Consider the following 15821-nt stretch of genomic DNA (forward strand, 5'->3'; position numbering starts at 1 on the left):
CAGAGAAACAAACGCTGGATATTCAGCAAACAGTAGCAAACAAAAACAGTTCAGTCACAGGCACTCACAGTCAGTAATCACAGTTAGTCACAGCAAGACACAGTTATTCGCAGCAGCACACAGTTACAGACAGTTACAGCAGAACACAGTTACAGCAAGCTTTCCAGCTTCTAATGCTTCCTTATATTGTAACTTCTAACCGCACCCTTAATCGGCTAATTGCTTGCTGCATTGTGCTTAAAGTGATAAGCACTTAAACCATGATATCTAAGTTTTATATATTTATTCACCCAAACCATATTTGGTATCAATGTTATACCTAACACCTCCATCCAATCATTATGTTACATGCGTAGGAATGTTAGTGGATGTATCGCATCTTCCAATCACAATGCCATGGTAAATTTAAACTAGCAAACCAACGCCTGCCTTTCAGTTAACTGCCCTTGTGGACGTGTTTAATGGCCTTGTTCCTGGTACCTGCTTTCAGCCCACGTGAGACCTGGCATGTACTGGAACTATTGAGGTTGCTCACGTGAGGCTTGGCACACAATGGAATTGGCCCATTACAGCATCTCCTCTGTTTTAGTTTTATATGGAGGAAATTCTTCTGGATCTTCGTCACTACCCATGCAAAAACTTGTGCGAACGCACACATCAGGGTCTTCTGAGGTATGACTTTGTACAGAGGTTCTTTTTCCCAGAGGGCATTAACCTGTGCAATGGCGCTTTTCAGCTAATAAAGACAGACTATTGGAGATGGTACGAACAAATATTGGTAACACACATGGAAGAATAACGCATCCTGCAGCAATCATACCTATGAGAGCTACTATGGCTTGTAATCCTGGTAGTTTAGGGAACCAAGAACTAAAAATATTCTTAAAATCAATACCTTGCCATACTTGATTAGGATTGTAGGTTAATTGTCGCATCTCAGTTGTTAATTGTGCTACTACTTTGCCAACTTTGTCAATTTGAAGACAACAGTTCGTAAGATTGAACCTACCACATACCCCTCCTTCTTTGGCTAGTATGTAGTCTAAAGCTAAACGATTTTGGTAGACAGCTGTGCGTAATTTGTCCGTAGCAGTCGCTAGAGTGTTTAGAGCCTTGTCTATACGTTGACCTGCTAAATCTAAAACAGCTTGTAAACGAATAATTCTATTAATCATGTATATGGGAGTTCTGTACCCCCAGGACCCATCTTGGGCCCAACTAGCAATGTTGTAGGTGCAGACTATTCTTTCTGAGGTCCAGGTGTCCCCTTCATATTCTGATTGACAGGGAAACCTGCAAAGGCATTATCGGTGTTTCTTTTCCTGCGGGATAATGTATCATACACAGGGATGCCCAGTTCTTGCTTAATGGAGATCGGTAGGAGGAAAAAGGAAGGTCTTATCCACCCCAATACACATGACCCTTGCCAATCTGCTGGAAGGGACGGATAGGCTAGGTTACCACAAACCAATACATGTTATTTGGAGCTGTCCAAATTTGGGAGGATGTTGTGTCATAGAGATAAGGTAGGAGGGAGGTGTTGAATTTGGCAGGTGTGGTGGTAGCATTGTCAGGTGCTGTCCAAGTCTGGTAGGAGTTATCCCATGTACCTAAGCAAAGGAGGTGTCCTACTGGAGTGGACCCATTTCGGAAAAACAGTTTCTACCAATTAAGTTAGTGGTAATTGTCCAGATAAGTGGATCGGAAGCTATTCTAGCTGTTATGTTTCCTACAGAAGACATGTTATTAAACAGAGATGGCGAGGCTTCTAAGGCTTGCCACGGCCATTGTTCTCCTGTGGTGGTTCCCCCACAGACAAAACAATTGGTTACTGCAAGTTGTTTTGCAATTTTTTCTGCCATATCCATGAACAAGTTTTTTGCAATAATGCTGGTATCAGGGCTTTTTCTAATTTCCTTAAATTATTATATACTGACCAGCCTAATGATGTTTCCTTGCCTTCATAAATTATTTCAGTTTTTATGGTAATGTAAGTATTTGGGTCTATTCCTGTGCCATCAATCCCTATACCATAAGTTTCCAAGGCAGGGTGTTGCCTGGAGATAGTGATTTCTACCTTATTGTCTGTGGTAGACCCTGATATTCGTTTCAAATGTGACAGATGATTGCAACCTGAGTACCCTCCCCAGTATAATCACAGACACAAGACTAACCCGAGCACTCAATGGAACCTCCACAAGGGGTCCATTGGTTGGGGTTCCCATGGCCCAGTTAATGGGCGTATGACACAAGTATTTATGATTGTGGGCGTACGTTGATTTCCAGTCATCCGACCCGCATGAATGTCCCCCTGGTTTAGAACAAGCAGCACAAACATCAAAGATTAAAACAATTGGGTTAGTACCGTCCTTGAGCACGGTGGTGTGGTTTAGGTAATAAAGTTTTCCTTCCCCTCAGGATCGGATCTGCCAGAGGTTCTTGGAAGTCCCGCCCATAAGGTGACGTTGAGACGTACAGCTGTCTTGGGATCGTAGCAAATAGTTTTTGAGTTCCTTTTGCATAGATGGTACATGGTCCCATTGTTTTGGCAAGTTTTTCCCGTAGGGAAGGCACTTCTGCGGTTGTTGGGTATGGTAGATGAGAGTTAGTTGAGTGGAGCCTGCCTGCGTGGTTTTGGTCAGGCAGGGGTGCAACCATCTGATGCGCTGGCAGAGTTCTGCGATCTCTTAATCCGATGTAGAAAGGGGTGGCCTGAGCATAAATGTCAGGCTGACTTGCGAATTGTCTGTGATAATGACGAGGTGAACGGGATCTAAGGACTGTCCAGGATTCATAAATGTTGCTTATGGAATCATAGAGGCGTCGACCGGAGCAATAATAGGTGGTGGCAGTGGGGCGAAGTATGAGGAGTGTAGTTCGAGGGGGATGTTCAAAAGTGTTGATCTGGAAGGAAGCATTGCTGGAGATGTGGGGCCACGGCTTAGGGAGCGTTGACCATCTGAGGTAGGGGGAAAGATGTCCCCAGATGCGGTGCAGGTCAGCAGGAGGGAGTGCCTGGCGTGAAGTACGTCACTTGAGACGGAATGGAGACCTTGGAGGCATGTGCGGCAAGAAGGAGGAAGAGGGTCGGCAAGGCACGGGACGAATCATGTTGATATGTCTGCAGGTGGTGACTTTTCTACCTTGGGGTGGTATGGTCTGATGTGCCGTCCAGGAACCCACAGGACACGATCTGGAAGCTGGATGGCTGCGTAGCCATGACCCCAGGTGAGGAGAGCAGCAGGACCCTTCCAAGTAGGGTCTGGCAGTTGGCGGTAGTATACCTGTGGTTTGGGAGAATCAGGGGAGGGGGGGGGAGGAAAAATGTCGCTCTGCTGCTGAAGGGAGGATGTCTTCTTTAAGGAAGATTCCTGGGGAGGGATCCGTGACATGAGACGGCGTCCCTGAGTTGCAACTGGCTCGTCCGGCCGGGTGAGATAAGCAGTCGAAGATAAACGCACCCATTTCTTTTAATGGATCACGTCGGGTCACCAATTGCGGCTTTGCTCCGCATATGGAAGGCTTCTCACTGGGTGGTCGAATGCATCAAGAAAGACACCAACGCAAGTTCTATCTTGGGTGAGCTGCCCGATCAGAGTTAGGGGAACTCTTTTTATTAAGAACATACAAAGAGGTGAGCTCCATCCAATCATTATGTTACACGCGTAGGAATGTTAGTGGATGTATCGCATCTTCCAATCACAATGCCATGGTAAATTTAAACTAGCAAACCAACGCCTGCCTTTCAGTTAACTGCCCTTGTGACGTGTTTAATGGCCTTGTTCCTGGTACCTGCTTTCAGCCTACGTGAGACCTGGCATGTACTGGAACTATTGAGGTTACTCACGTGAGGCTTGGCACACAATGGAATTGGCCCATTACAGCATTTTTACTTGTGTTTCCTTTCCTCTATCCTTTTTACTATATAAAATGTTATAGCATTGGTTGTTGTTTTGTAGTTTGAACATAAGATGCTTTTGCATAGTAAGTGGTACAAAATCATAAAAGAATCTTCATTTGGGAGTTGGCAAATGATTCAAATGAAAGAAAAGTTACTTTAAAATTTTCATTAAATCAACAAAGTTTTTTCATTCTAAGTTAACAACAATAAAAAGCTCACCCCAACCTCCAATTAGACATGTTAAGATAAAGGTAGGCATTTGGCTAAATAAATAACTTCAGTTTATCATTTATAATAGCAATAGAACTTAGACTTGTATACCGCTTTATAGTGTTTAACAGCCCTCTCTAAGCAGTTTACAGAGTCAGCCTATTGCCCCCAACAATCTGGGTCCTCATTTTACCCACCTCGGAAGGATGGAAGGCTGAGTCAACCTTGAGTCTGGTGGGATTTGAACTGCCAAATTGTAGGCAGCTGGCTGCAAAAGTAGCTTGCAATACTGCACTCCTCTGCGCCACAGAGGCTCTTTAATAATTAGTAAGCAGTTGATTTCTTCTCTTAAGTGATGGTACATTAGATTGTAGCTGATTATATAGTATTTTCTATCCCAAATATACTGTTTTGTAATCATGAGAACTTGAAAGTTTGATAAAATGGGAAAATAATTCTTGCTGGATACTAAAATGTTCAAACAAATCTAAATTTACTTTCAGCGCTTTAAATTTTTGAAGAAACATTATTAATTTTTAAAAATGTGATTGTTTTTTGTATTTATTCCATTCTTGAATTTTTGTTGATTTTACAACAAATACAATTAATTTTAAATTTTAAATAAAATTAAATACATTATCAATGATGATTTTACAAATCAGAGTTCAATTATTTAACCAAAAATTGTAAGATAAATTTCTCAAGGTATTTCTCAACATGGTTGCATTTATGTTTTTACGTATTTTTAATCTCCATTTTTGTTGAGGATTTATTTATAATCAGCCATTTTATATTATTTTTGAATGATTGGTCTTGGAAGAATGTAGCTGTCTGCTAAGATAGGTTTGTACATGTGTCTGGCAAGCACATTTGTCTAGCAATTGGGCTTCAGATCTTTGTACTGCTTTCAGATTTCAGCAAACATGTTTTATTGAAGCAAAGAATGAGTTTGTTTCATGGGCTGGATCAACTATGGGATTACCCAAAGAAACACAGTAATACAAACAAAACTTGAAATATCACTTTACATTCTTTTGAAATAATAAAAGGGGTGTTAACAAGATTGATGCAAGCTGTAGCTGACATAAGTTACCCATGGCTATTTTACAATTTGATAGCTGTATTCTCATAGTAAAGGTTATTACTATAGCTCATCAAAATGTTAGTTTATAATGTACACTTTTATCTCTCTTCTGTTGAGTCAACTGTTTAAAAAAAAAACTAGCTCCAAATTATTTGGGGAACTTTGGAAAGGAAATAAGTATTTAGAGGCATTGATATCTAATTTAGGCTATATACAAGAGGATTGTTAAATAGGAGTATAGCTGTTCCTGATGGCCCAGGAAATCTATATAATACCAGTTTATACTGCATTGGAAGCTGCATATTAGGATAAGTGCAGAATAGCCCCTCCTTGTCTGAATAGTTTTTGATTTGAGCTAAGAGTCTGCGTTATTGGAGTCACATTATCAGAGACTAAAAAAAGAAGCCTGAGAATTAAAACTAGAGTGGATAAATTTTCTATTGTTTGAAGGAAAATCTAAAAGGCCTTCATTCATAGGAATATAGATGCCAAAACACCTTCATGCCAGCAAATATATTATTAATGAATTATAACCATTCTGCTCTTCTGATTACTATGCTGGATAAGCAGTTATACAAATTGATTGAATAAATAGATACATTTCCAAAAGGAAGGCATTCTTACTAAACCACCAGGTCCACCAAATCATAATTTATATACTTTCTTATCTCCAGTAATTTGAATGTCAAAGATCAGATTGCCTAAAGGGTTTCTTCTTTGCATATTAACCTATATATGCTTTAAAACAGAGAAGCTGTTCTCTATATCTTAGTTGTCATTTTGAACAAGAGAAGAGACATACTGGAGTGCATTTCAACTGTGGATCATGTTTTTTTGGGGGGGGCTGGGGGGCTGGTATGGAGTAGCATGAAGCTGAATGCCCGGATACTGCTGCGTTCATGTGCAATTGTTTATCTTTAGCTTCCTTTTAGTGTTGCTGATGCTGTCTTGTAAATCATCAGATAAACTCTTCCTAAAGTTAATCTTTTTATTGTAATATTTGCTGACTATTATATTGTTTTACTAGCAATGCTGCTACTCTAAATTGACCAAACCCTCAGATTCTGTTTGGATTATCAGTTAGTCATAAAAATGTATTTTGATCCTAGGTTTCGGCATACATCAGTGAAGCATTAGAGCTGCTTTTAAATTATGAATGCTGTTGTGTCTGTTGAGAGAGAGTCAAAAATTTTCCTGTTTATATAGCTCTGGGCAATTTGAGCAATATGTTTTGTCACCTGTTTGTTCTTTTAAGGAGATCTGAAAAGCTGATGAATAAATATATTCTAAAAATCACTTTAAGGCCTTAGTATCTTCAAAAATGAATGTACACATTGTTAGTGACAGATTGCTAAATTTGGCTGTAGACTTTTAACTGTATTTCTTGCCAAAAGTGATCCAGATGTCCATAATTCATCTTGCTGCCATATGTGTACTGACATGTTTTTTATAATTAAGTGTCTGTTTTAGTATTGTTATACAGTTAAATGTTTATTTAAAATGCTTTGGAGAGATATTTTATTTAATAACATGCAAAAAAGGCAGACATTCTAAATTGAACAGGAGAAAAATGTCTCAGTGAGCAATTTACAGGAAGCAAAAACACTAAACACTGCTAAGCAAGCCAGAACTTTATGTTTTATCTCTTACAAAGCAATTATTTGTTCCTATGTGGTACATGTTTTATATATGCTAATTAGTTTTGAACATGCTATGAGTATAAATGTGCTTTTTTGCACTAGATATAAAAATGTTGGCTAACAGATGATTACCTACCTGAACTTGATACCTTTTCATATTACAGTACTGTTGTTTGAAAAGATTTACAAAATGTAGTTTGCATAACAGAAATCTGTTCAGAAGTAATTATACTGTCTTGGTTGTGTACTTGACTTTTACTGTCTTTGTTGTCAGTTAATTTTTTCAGCATTTCCTTAAAACCTGGTTGTGTGAACAGGCTTGGAGGTCACAAAGGAATTGTAATCTGATGAGGAGGTTCCATTGTCCATAATCTGATACCCTCTCTTAGCCATTTCATAATAATATTAATTGTTGACCTTTTTGAATGTTTTTAAAATTGACTGTTTGTATACCAGTGTCATATCACATGAGATGGGTGGCTGTATTAATATGATAAATAAAGAAATAACAAAATGAGAAAGAAATTTAAACAATAAGGCAATTGGTTTGAAGAGTTGAATTGAATTTGTTTGAAGAGTTGAACTTTTTCTAAATATTTTTGTGAAGGTATTCACTACCTATACTTTATAGAATAGATAGAATTAAAACATGGTCATTTACCTTGTTTCTCACTGATTGTGCAAGTGTTCTGTTTGGGTTGGAAACAACTACTGATTCCAACCCCTATTCTTTTTAGGTTTCTAAACACCTATCACAAATATATCTATCTATCTATATTTTTAAACATATCCAGCAAAGGGGAAGTACTACCTCCAAAGGATGGTAGACTTCCCTTGGTTGGATATTTTCAGCAACTACCATTTGATTTCTGCTTGACCTTTAAAACCCTCAAATGCTTTGTAGAACTGCCTAGCTAGACAATGTGAACTAGCTCAAGAGTTATGACTCCTGGTTGTGTTTGGTTTGTCCTCAAGATAGGTAAGATCAGCTACTACAAAGAACAGAAAATATTTTGATTATGATATCATAAATGTTGAACTTCTAATTTTCTCATTTTGTTCACAATTTATAGGTGGACCCTGCAGCTGATCTATTTTATTTCACCTTTGAAAAGAGTTGATGTTTTTAGTGTTTTCTTTTAAATATGATACTGCCCTTACCATGTAAGCAACCTTATGAGGAATGTACCCAAAAGGACAGGATAAAGTATACACAGGTAATCCTTGACTTACTACAGTTCATGTAGTGACCATTCAAAGTTACAATGGCATTGAAAAAAGTGACTTATGATTGTTTTTCAGTTATGACCTTTGCAGCATCCCTATGATCATGTGATCAAAATTCAGGATGCTTGATAACTGGTCCCCAAAGTCATGTGATCAATCACCTTTTGCAACCTCCTGTTAAGCAAAGTCCATGGGGTAGCCAGATTTACTTAACAGCCAGGTTACTTCACTTAACAATTACGGCAAAAAGGTCATAAAATGGGGCAAAACTCGCTTAACAAATGTCTTATTTAACAACAGAAATGTTGAGCTCAATTGTGGTGGTATGTCAAGGACTACCTGTATTGAACAAATTGTGATCTGGGTTCATTGATTGTGTCACATTTATTAAGTACTTTAAACTCAAGAATTTATTTTTATGGTCTAATGTTGGCACAATGCTTTTGAAAATAAATTAGAACTAGAGCCAACATAGTCAAATGTATTCGACTTTTTGAAATCTCAGATTGCTTTTGTAATTAGGCAATAAAAATGCTCTTCAGTAGTGGTTTCCTTAAATTTGGTGATTCAGAAAAAATATTAAAATCTAAATAATGTTAATCAGTAGAGGTCAGCCCTCAAGAAAGGTTTGAAGTGATCAACTGAAGCTGGCAAAACTGAGCATTTTGTTAAGGTCCGTGGCTTGACAGACCAAGAACCAAAAAGCAGGGAAGTTTAACAAGGCAATCCTAGAAGAGCTTTGATTATTTTTTTAATTACTGTTTTCCCCCCTCTATCTAAATTGAATAAGGAAGGAGCATTTCAGACTGCTATATCAGAAGATGATGTGTCTCATGAGCAGTTTCTAGAGCCAATTTATTTAAAATTATTTGAGTCTTATGCAAAAGAAACCAAGATTCCTTTCAAGAAAATTATATACTTCATAAAATATCACTAAATTATTTTTTCAAATCGGATTTTAAAATGTATGTTTTAAAATATTCCAAGAACATTTGTTTAGTCTTACATAACTGAATAATGGCATAGTAATTTTAAAATGTATTTCTCTCCTAAATTAATACCTCTACCAGCTAAACTATGTTTAAATTTCTTAATGTCTCTATTTGAACTCTGTCTCCCAAATAAATAATGCATAACTGCAACCAACAGGGCCAGTATCATTTAAGAAATGATCATTGTTCTGGATGACTGAAGGTGATGAGAATTAAGATGATAGGTCTGAAGAGTATCCATTTGGAGATGGCTGCTAAATGGGAATATTTTTAAATTCATTTGGAATGGAACCCCCACACCAAATGCATCAGAATAAAAATGAAATCTAAACATGTTTCCAGGCATGTTAGTCTGGGACCTTACATGAGTTGAGGATCAAATTTACACATGATTGAGGTAATATTTGATGAATTCATTGGAAATTTTTATTTAAATTTGTGTTTAAATTGGCTTTTTTTCTTGCTGATTAAAAATAATAGATTTTTAAGTTACTATGTTTTTCACTGTCCATTTTTATTTTTTTATATAATTATTTAGAAATATTTATAATTTGCTTAACATTTCCAGAAATCTTGGAGAGTGTTAAGATATAGAATTATAATAAAACTTTTAAAAAAATCAGTATCTCTGTGTATATATTCAATATAATAATAGCATTAAATCACAGTAAAATCAGTTGAAAAAGTAAACTTTTACGCTTTCTTTAAAAAAATCCATTCAGAATTTAATGGATAAATGAATGCTATTCCATAATTAAGAAAACTTTCTATACGAGTAGTCCTCAATTTATAACCACAAAAGAAATCAGTAGGTGATGCATCATAAGACTACACCCAAACTCATTACATTTTTTTGTTGTGACTATTAAACAAATCATCATGGTCATTAAGTGAGAAGTTCATGTGACTGCAACTTGGGACCTTCCTTGCCAGCTTCCTCATTGACTTTGCTTGTCTGAACCTCCTGGGAAGGTCACCAATGTCTGTCATGTGGCCATGGGACACTGCAACCATTGTAAATATGTGAACATTGCCAAGTGTCCAAATCACGATTGTGTGTGCACGAAATGCCATAATAGTCATGAGTGCGAAGACTGATCATAAGGTTTTTTTAGCACCATTCTGACTTTGAACAGTTACTAAACAAATAGTCATAAGTTGAAGATAACCTGTGGGTTATATCTATCTGGTTTACAATTACATTCTGTAAAGAAAGTATTTTCCAGTCTGGAAGCACTTTGTATAGGCAGTCCTTTAGGTTTAAAACATACAATCTGAAAAATTTGAAATACTGTTAAAGTCATACTTCTTTTTTAATTAAAATAACTTTATTCTAATCCAATAGTTGTTACTGGCTTCTGTACACTATTTTTATTAGTTATAATTCAGTTTTTCATATCATTAGCAACATGGCAGATTTGTCCTTTAAGAATCAAATAAATAGAGATAAATGCTATTTAGTAGCCTGACAATTTCTTTCTTTCTTCTGCTTTCTGTAACAGTAGGATTTGGTTCTGTCATGATAGTAGCTTAATGATTAAGAGTTTGAGTCATACCCTTAAAACATGGACTATACTTAGAAAATGAAGGAGAGAAGGCATATTAAGATATGATCTAGAGAAGATAACAACCAGAGTCAGTTATAAGGAAGAGATACTTAACAAATATGCGCCTAACATATTTCCAGGGGAGTTTGAGGAGCTGCAGAAAGAGATAAGAGACATTGTAAAAACTAAAGTGGAATAAAATAGTCCCGCATTTTAAAGAAGATCCATGTGATTTTGAGAATCAGCTGATATAATAGCCACAAAACAGTGAAGTATTGGTCAACTCCCAGGATCAAAGAAAGATAAAGAGAAATATCTTCATTAAGAATATCAACAAATACAGGAATATAATGAAAATAAAGATGATCAGAGAAATCATAGGAAAGTTTGCAGCTAAAGTAGAAATATTCAAGTGGAATGACAAATCTGATAGTGTGAATCAGGAAAAAGAAATATGGAATTTGTATTTTAAAATTCTTACAAATGAGACTATAGAATAATACATTTGTTGGTAAGTTAAAATGCCAAGGGGTTTGGGGTGGAGAGGTTGCAACAATATGTAAGAAAATTGCCTTCTTCCAGGGCATGTTTTGATTTTCCAGTCTAAATACAGCCCTGGAATTCCCTTGTGTCTCCCAACCAATCCTTAACCAGGTCTGAGCCTGTTTATCTTCAGATATCTGATAGAGGCAAATTAGTCTAAAGGAAGATGGGAAGACTGTACTGAAAGTCTTTACAAATAGGATTACAGAATGACAGAATTATTTATAGACAAAGAATAAATCGCCAGAAACCAACTATACTAGAAAGTGAGGTACAGCAGTCAAAATATAAGCTGTCAAAAAGGAAAACATTAGGTACAGACGAAATACTCACTAAGCTCTTTAAAGCTGCAGGAGAAGAAGCAGTTAAAATTAACAGAGGAAATAGGGGGAAAAGGCATATGTGGTATAGAGATTGTCAAACATCACTCTGTGTATCTATATTGAAGAACGGAGAATGGGGGAACAACTAAATTATTGCACTAATTCTTCACTAAATAAAGTTTAGTTTAAATTTTAATACAGAAGAATAGAGACGGGCATGGAGAAACAAACATAAAAGAAACAGGCAGGTTTCTCAGAAAGCAGGGAGACTTGAGCAAAGACAGCTACCATTAGTGCAAGTTGAAGAATATGAGCAGATTAATCTTGGATTTATTTATTATAGTAAGACCCTTGATAATGTGGACTAGGGGTGTCAAACTGGATTTCTTTGATGGCCAGATCAGCATTGTAGTTCCCTGCCTGGGGTGGTAGTGATGGGACAGACACTCTGCAGCACCCTGCCAGGCAAAATGGGGGGGGGGGGCTGTGTGCAGACCCCCGCACTCCATTTTGGCCGGCAGAATGCTGCAAGAGGCCATCCAGGCTGAAAATGGGGGGCCACATGCACACACCCCCGTGCCCTATTTTGGCTGACAGAGGCACCACAGGCTGATCCTTTGCTATTTCCAGGCCAGCCCCACAGGCCAGATTTAAGCACCCCACAGGCCGATCCTTGAGTTTGACACCCTTGGTGTAGACTATGTCAGAGTATGGAATATAATAAGGTTTAAACGAAGGTCAGAAGGTATTTTTTGAACCTCACAGTGAAGAAGAACATGCTACAGGAACTGTGAGTATTGGAAAAACAGTATTAGTCAGAATCAGGAGAGGAATGAGACAAGGATGAATACTCTCCCATCTTTGTTTATCATATATAATGAATATAAGAATGGCAGAACTGGAAAATATCACAGTTGTGATTAAATTTGGTCAAAATGTTAACAAGCTGAAATATGAATATGAGTATTGCTGGTTAAAAGGGAAGACTCCAAAGAGGTCATTATGAATTAAAAACAAGAAGTTAAAGAAGGATCAGTGAGATTATTTAAATACAGCACTAGAAGTAAGTCAATGGGCAGAGGGCACAATATTGGTTCATATAATCACCAGAACTGGAAGGTGGATCTGACCTAATGGTGCTTAACTAGGAAAAACAAAGCAATACATTTCTTTCTAGTTTATTTACTAGATTTATACGGCATCTTTATTTTGTACAACTCAATGCAGCATACATAGTACTCCTGTCTATTTCCCCCACAAGAGCAACCCTGTGATATAGGTTAGACTGAGAGACTAACCAACCCTAAGTCATTTGGCTGATTTTTCTCAAAAGCGAGCACTAGAACTCATGGTTTCCTAGTTTCTAGTTCTGTGCCTTAACCACTACACAAAAGTAGCCATTGTTTTGTAATTACTCGGGTATTGTATAGTTTTACCTATGTGTTTATTTTTGAAGTTGTAGCAATTCATTTCTGAAAATATGTAAGAAGGCATAAAGCAACCAAGCTGGCTTATCAAGACATATAATGTTAAGTTTGAGGCATGGGTTTAATGAACGGAGACTAGACTGTAAACCGTGAACTTCAGCTCTTTATTCACAAGCATAACAGAGACAAAAAACCCCGGTTAGCAGCCACCCTTTTATAGAGTGAACTGCCATCCGGATGACCAATGAATGTTGTTATAGGGTTTGAACCTCGTCCAATGGGACTCGGCCCGCTAATAGCCAATCAGATTGCTTGGAATGAACCAATCATAACTTGCCACTATATGGGCCAATAGGAAGTGCAGGATTACGATCCTGTTATGCAAATGAATCTTTATTAATTACATTTCTTTAGTTCACAACACCCCTCCCCCCTGGGTTCCATTTGACGGCCGTGGTGACGTAATCGCGCAGGTATGCAGGTCGTTTTACCTGCCTATTCGATTTTCGCTGTTCCACCGGTTTTTGTTTAAAGTTCGGTTCCGGCGGAACGCAAGGCTCGTCTTCACACGGGGTTGATTCCGCGGTGCTGTTTTAGATACTATCAGGGTCCCTTAAGTCCATTCCTGGATCGGGCGGGCATGTTTCCACTATGGTGTTCCTCTGTGGGGAGGATGCCCCCGATCCTGGACCCTCTTCAGGTGGCGCGAGTACTCGGTTTAGCGGCTGCCTGTCCTCGATTACATCGTCGTCTATACGGCCCTCGTCCCCCTCGGCACTCCCTCCCCCCTGAGTTTGGAAGTCCGGGAGGTCACGGATATTGGGCTGTAAACGAGATCGAAGTTGATCTATGTGGCGTTTCCATATCTTGCCGTCTGTCGTCTTAAGGCGGTAAGATCTAGGGCCAGTGAGGTAGACTATGGTGGCTGGGACCCACAACGGTTCGCCGGAAAGGTTTTTGGCATAGACCAAGTCGCCTACCTTGAATTGGCGATACGTTCCGCTGGATCCACAAGGTTTCTCTGGCGAATACGACGGGTGTAATCGGTCGAGGTGGGAGCGAAGCTTCCGCCCCATTAAAAGTTCGGCTGGAGTCTTGTTGGTGACACTGTGGGGGGTAATGTGCTGTAGTAAGAGTATTTTGTTCAATCTAGCCTCAATGTCCCCCGGATCCATTTTTTGTAGTGTCTTTTTAACGAATTGGACCATCCGTTCCACCCTACCGTTTGCCGCAGGGTGAGCCGGCGAAGTTAAGGCATGATGGATGCCCCGGTCCGCCAAGTATTGTTCGAAGGTGAGAGCAGTGAACTGGGGTCCATTGTCGGAAACTAGAACGTCCGGAAACCCGTGTGTTGCAAATAATCTATCTAGTTTTTTAATAACAGAGTCAGTAGTTGTGCTTTTCATCTTGTGGATTTCGAGCCAGTTGGAGTAAGCATCGACGGTTAGGAGAAAAATGTGTCCTTTAGTGGGTCCCGCGAAATCAATGTGGATGCGGGATCACGGGCATCGAGGAGTTTCCCATTCGGTGGGAATTGCTCTCGGTGGGGCGTTTCTGACTTCTTGGCAGTTTCTACACGTGGTCACCCAGGCTTCAATTTGTTTATCGATGCCTGGCCACCACGCATAGCTTCGAGCGAGAGCCTTCATGCGGACGATGCCCGGATGTCCTTCGTGCAGGGTTTGCAACACGAGTCGCTGTAGTCTCTCTGGCACAACGACTCTATCTCCCCATAGGATGCAGCCCTTCTGGGAAAATAGTTCCGTTTGCCGGTGTTTGAACAGCGCAAAAGTGGCGGGGGTTTCTTCGGCTGGCCACCCGCGTTTGACCCAACTGAGAACTCTTGCAAGGATAGAGTCCTGTTTTGTGTCGGCGGCGATATCCCTTGCCGTTAGTGGCGGCGAGTTGAGAGTTTCAATTTGTAGCGTGGTGAGGGTTGGAGCTGGGTCGCTGACAGTTTCCGGAAGTGGGGAACGGCTCAAAGCGTCAGCGTGGGGAATGGCTTTCCCCGGGCGATGCTGCAGTACGTAGTTGTAGGCTGCTAGGAATTATGACCAGCGAGTCATTCTAGGCGACAATATATGCGGCGTTGGTTTATCACCTGCTAAAATGCCGAGTAAAGGCTTGTGGTCTGTAACTAGAGTAAAGGGCCGCCCATAAACATATTCGTGAAATCGCTTCGCGGCCGATACAATAGCAAGAGCCTCTTTGTCAAGTTGGCTATAGTTTCGTTCAGCCTTTGATAATGTGCGGGAAAAGTACGCAATGGGAGCCTCATTCCCGTTTGGTAACACGTGGCTCAAAATGGCTCCAACCCCAAACGGTGACGCATCGGATGTAATATTTAATGGCAAAGTCTCGTTGTACTGCATTAGCACAGCGTCGGAGGTTAATAAGTCTTTCACCTTTCTGAAAGAGCGCTCCTCTTTGTGACCCCAAACCCAAATAGCTTTCTTGTCGAGAAGTCGATGTAAGGGTTCGCTACTGTTGCCTTGTGAGGCAAGAAGATGTTGTAAAAATTAATGAGTCCCAAGAAGGCCTGGAGATCAGCCTTACTTTTAGGTCTTGGGGCATTTTTAATTGCTCTGAGTTTGGTCTCGGTGGGGTGAATCCCTTGTTTATCGAGGAGATACCCAAGAAACTCCACCCGCTCAGTACACAGTTGACACTTTTTTTTTTCACCTTAAGGCCGGCGTCTTTGAATCTATGCAGGACCAGTCTGAGACGCCGTTCAAGCTCTTCTCTATTAGGGGCAGCAATTAAAAGCGTCATCAAAATACGGCACAACCCCTTTTATGCCTTGCAAAAGTCTCTCCATTAGACTCTGAAATATCCCTGGGGCTACACTCACTCCAAACTGGAGTCTGTTGCATTTAAAGGCACCTCGGTGTGTAACGATAGTCTGTGCCTCTGCGGTTTCCGTATCA

The 15821-nt window shown here is 39.4% G+C and overlaps 1 protein-coding gene across 8 annotated transcripts in view; it reads left to right on the top strand.

Annotated features, from left to right (window-relative positions):
* Positions 1-15821, top strand: part of ARL15 (ARF like GTPase 15) — a 158188-nt gene that overhangs the window by 85458 nt on the left and 56909 nt on the right. The window contains exon 6 of one of the 8 annotated variants that reach the window (XM_087958437.1): positions 7909-8040. The exons of the other annotated variants lie outside the window; for them this stretch is intronic. Coding sequence (XP_087814563.1) covers positions 7909-7956 — 48 coding nt within the window. The 3' untranslated portion in view covers positions 7957-8040. Of the gene's footprint in view, positions 1-7908; positions 8041-15821 lie in introns of those variants that run through there. 8 annotated transcript variants of the gene reach the window in all.

The sequence above is a fragment of the Notechis scutatus genome, chromosome 2 (genome assembly GCF_049901735.1).
Source record: "Notechis scutatus isolate UNSWTSFEM ecotype Mainland chromosome 2, rNotScu1.2, whole genome shotgun sequence".
NCBI lineage: Eukaryota > Metazoa > Chordata > Lepidosauria > Squamata > Elapidae > Notechis > Notechis scutatus.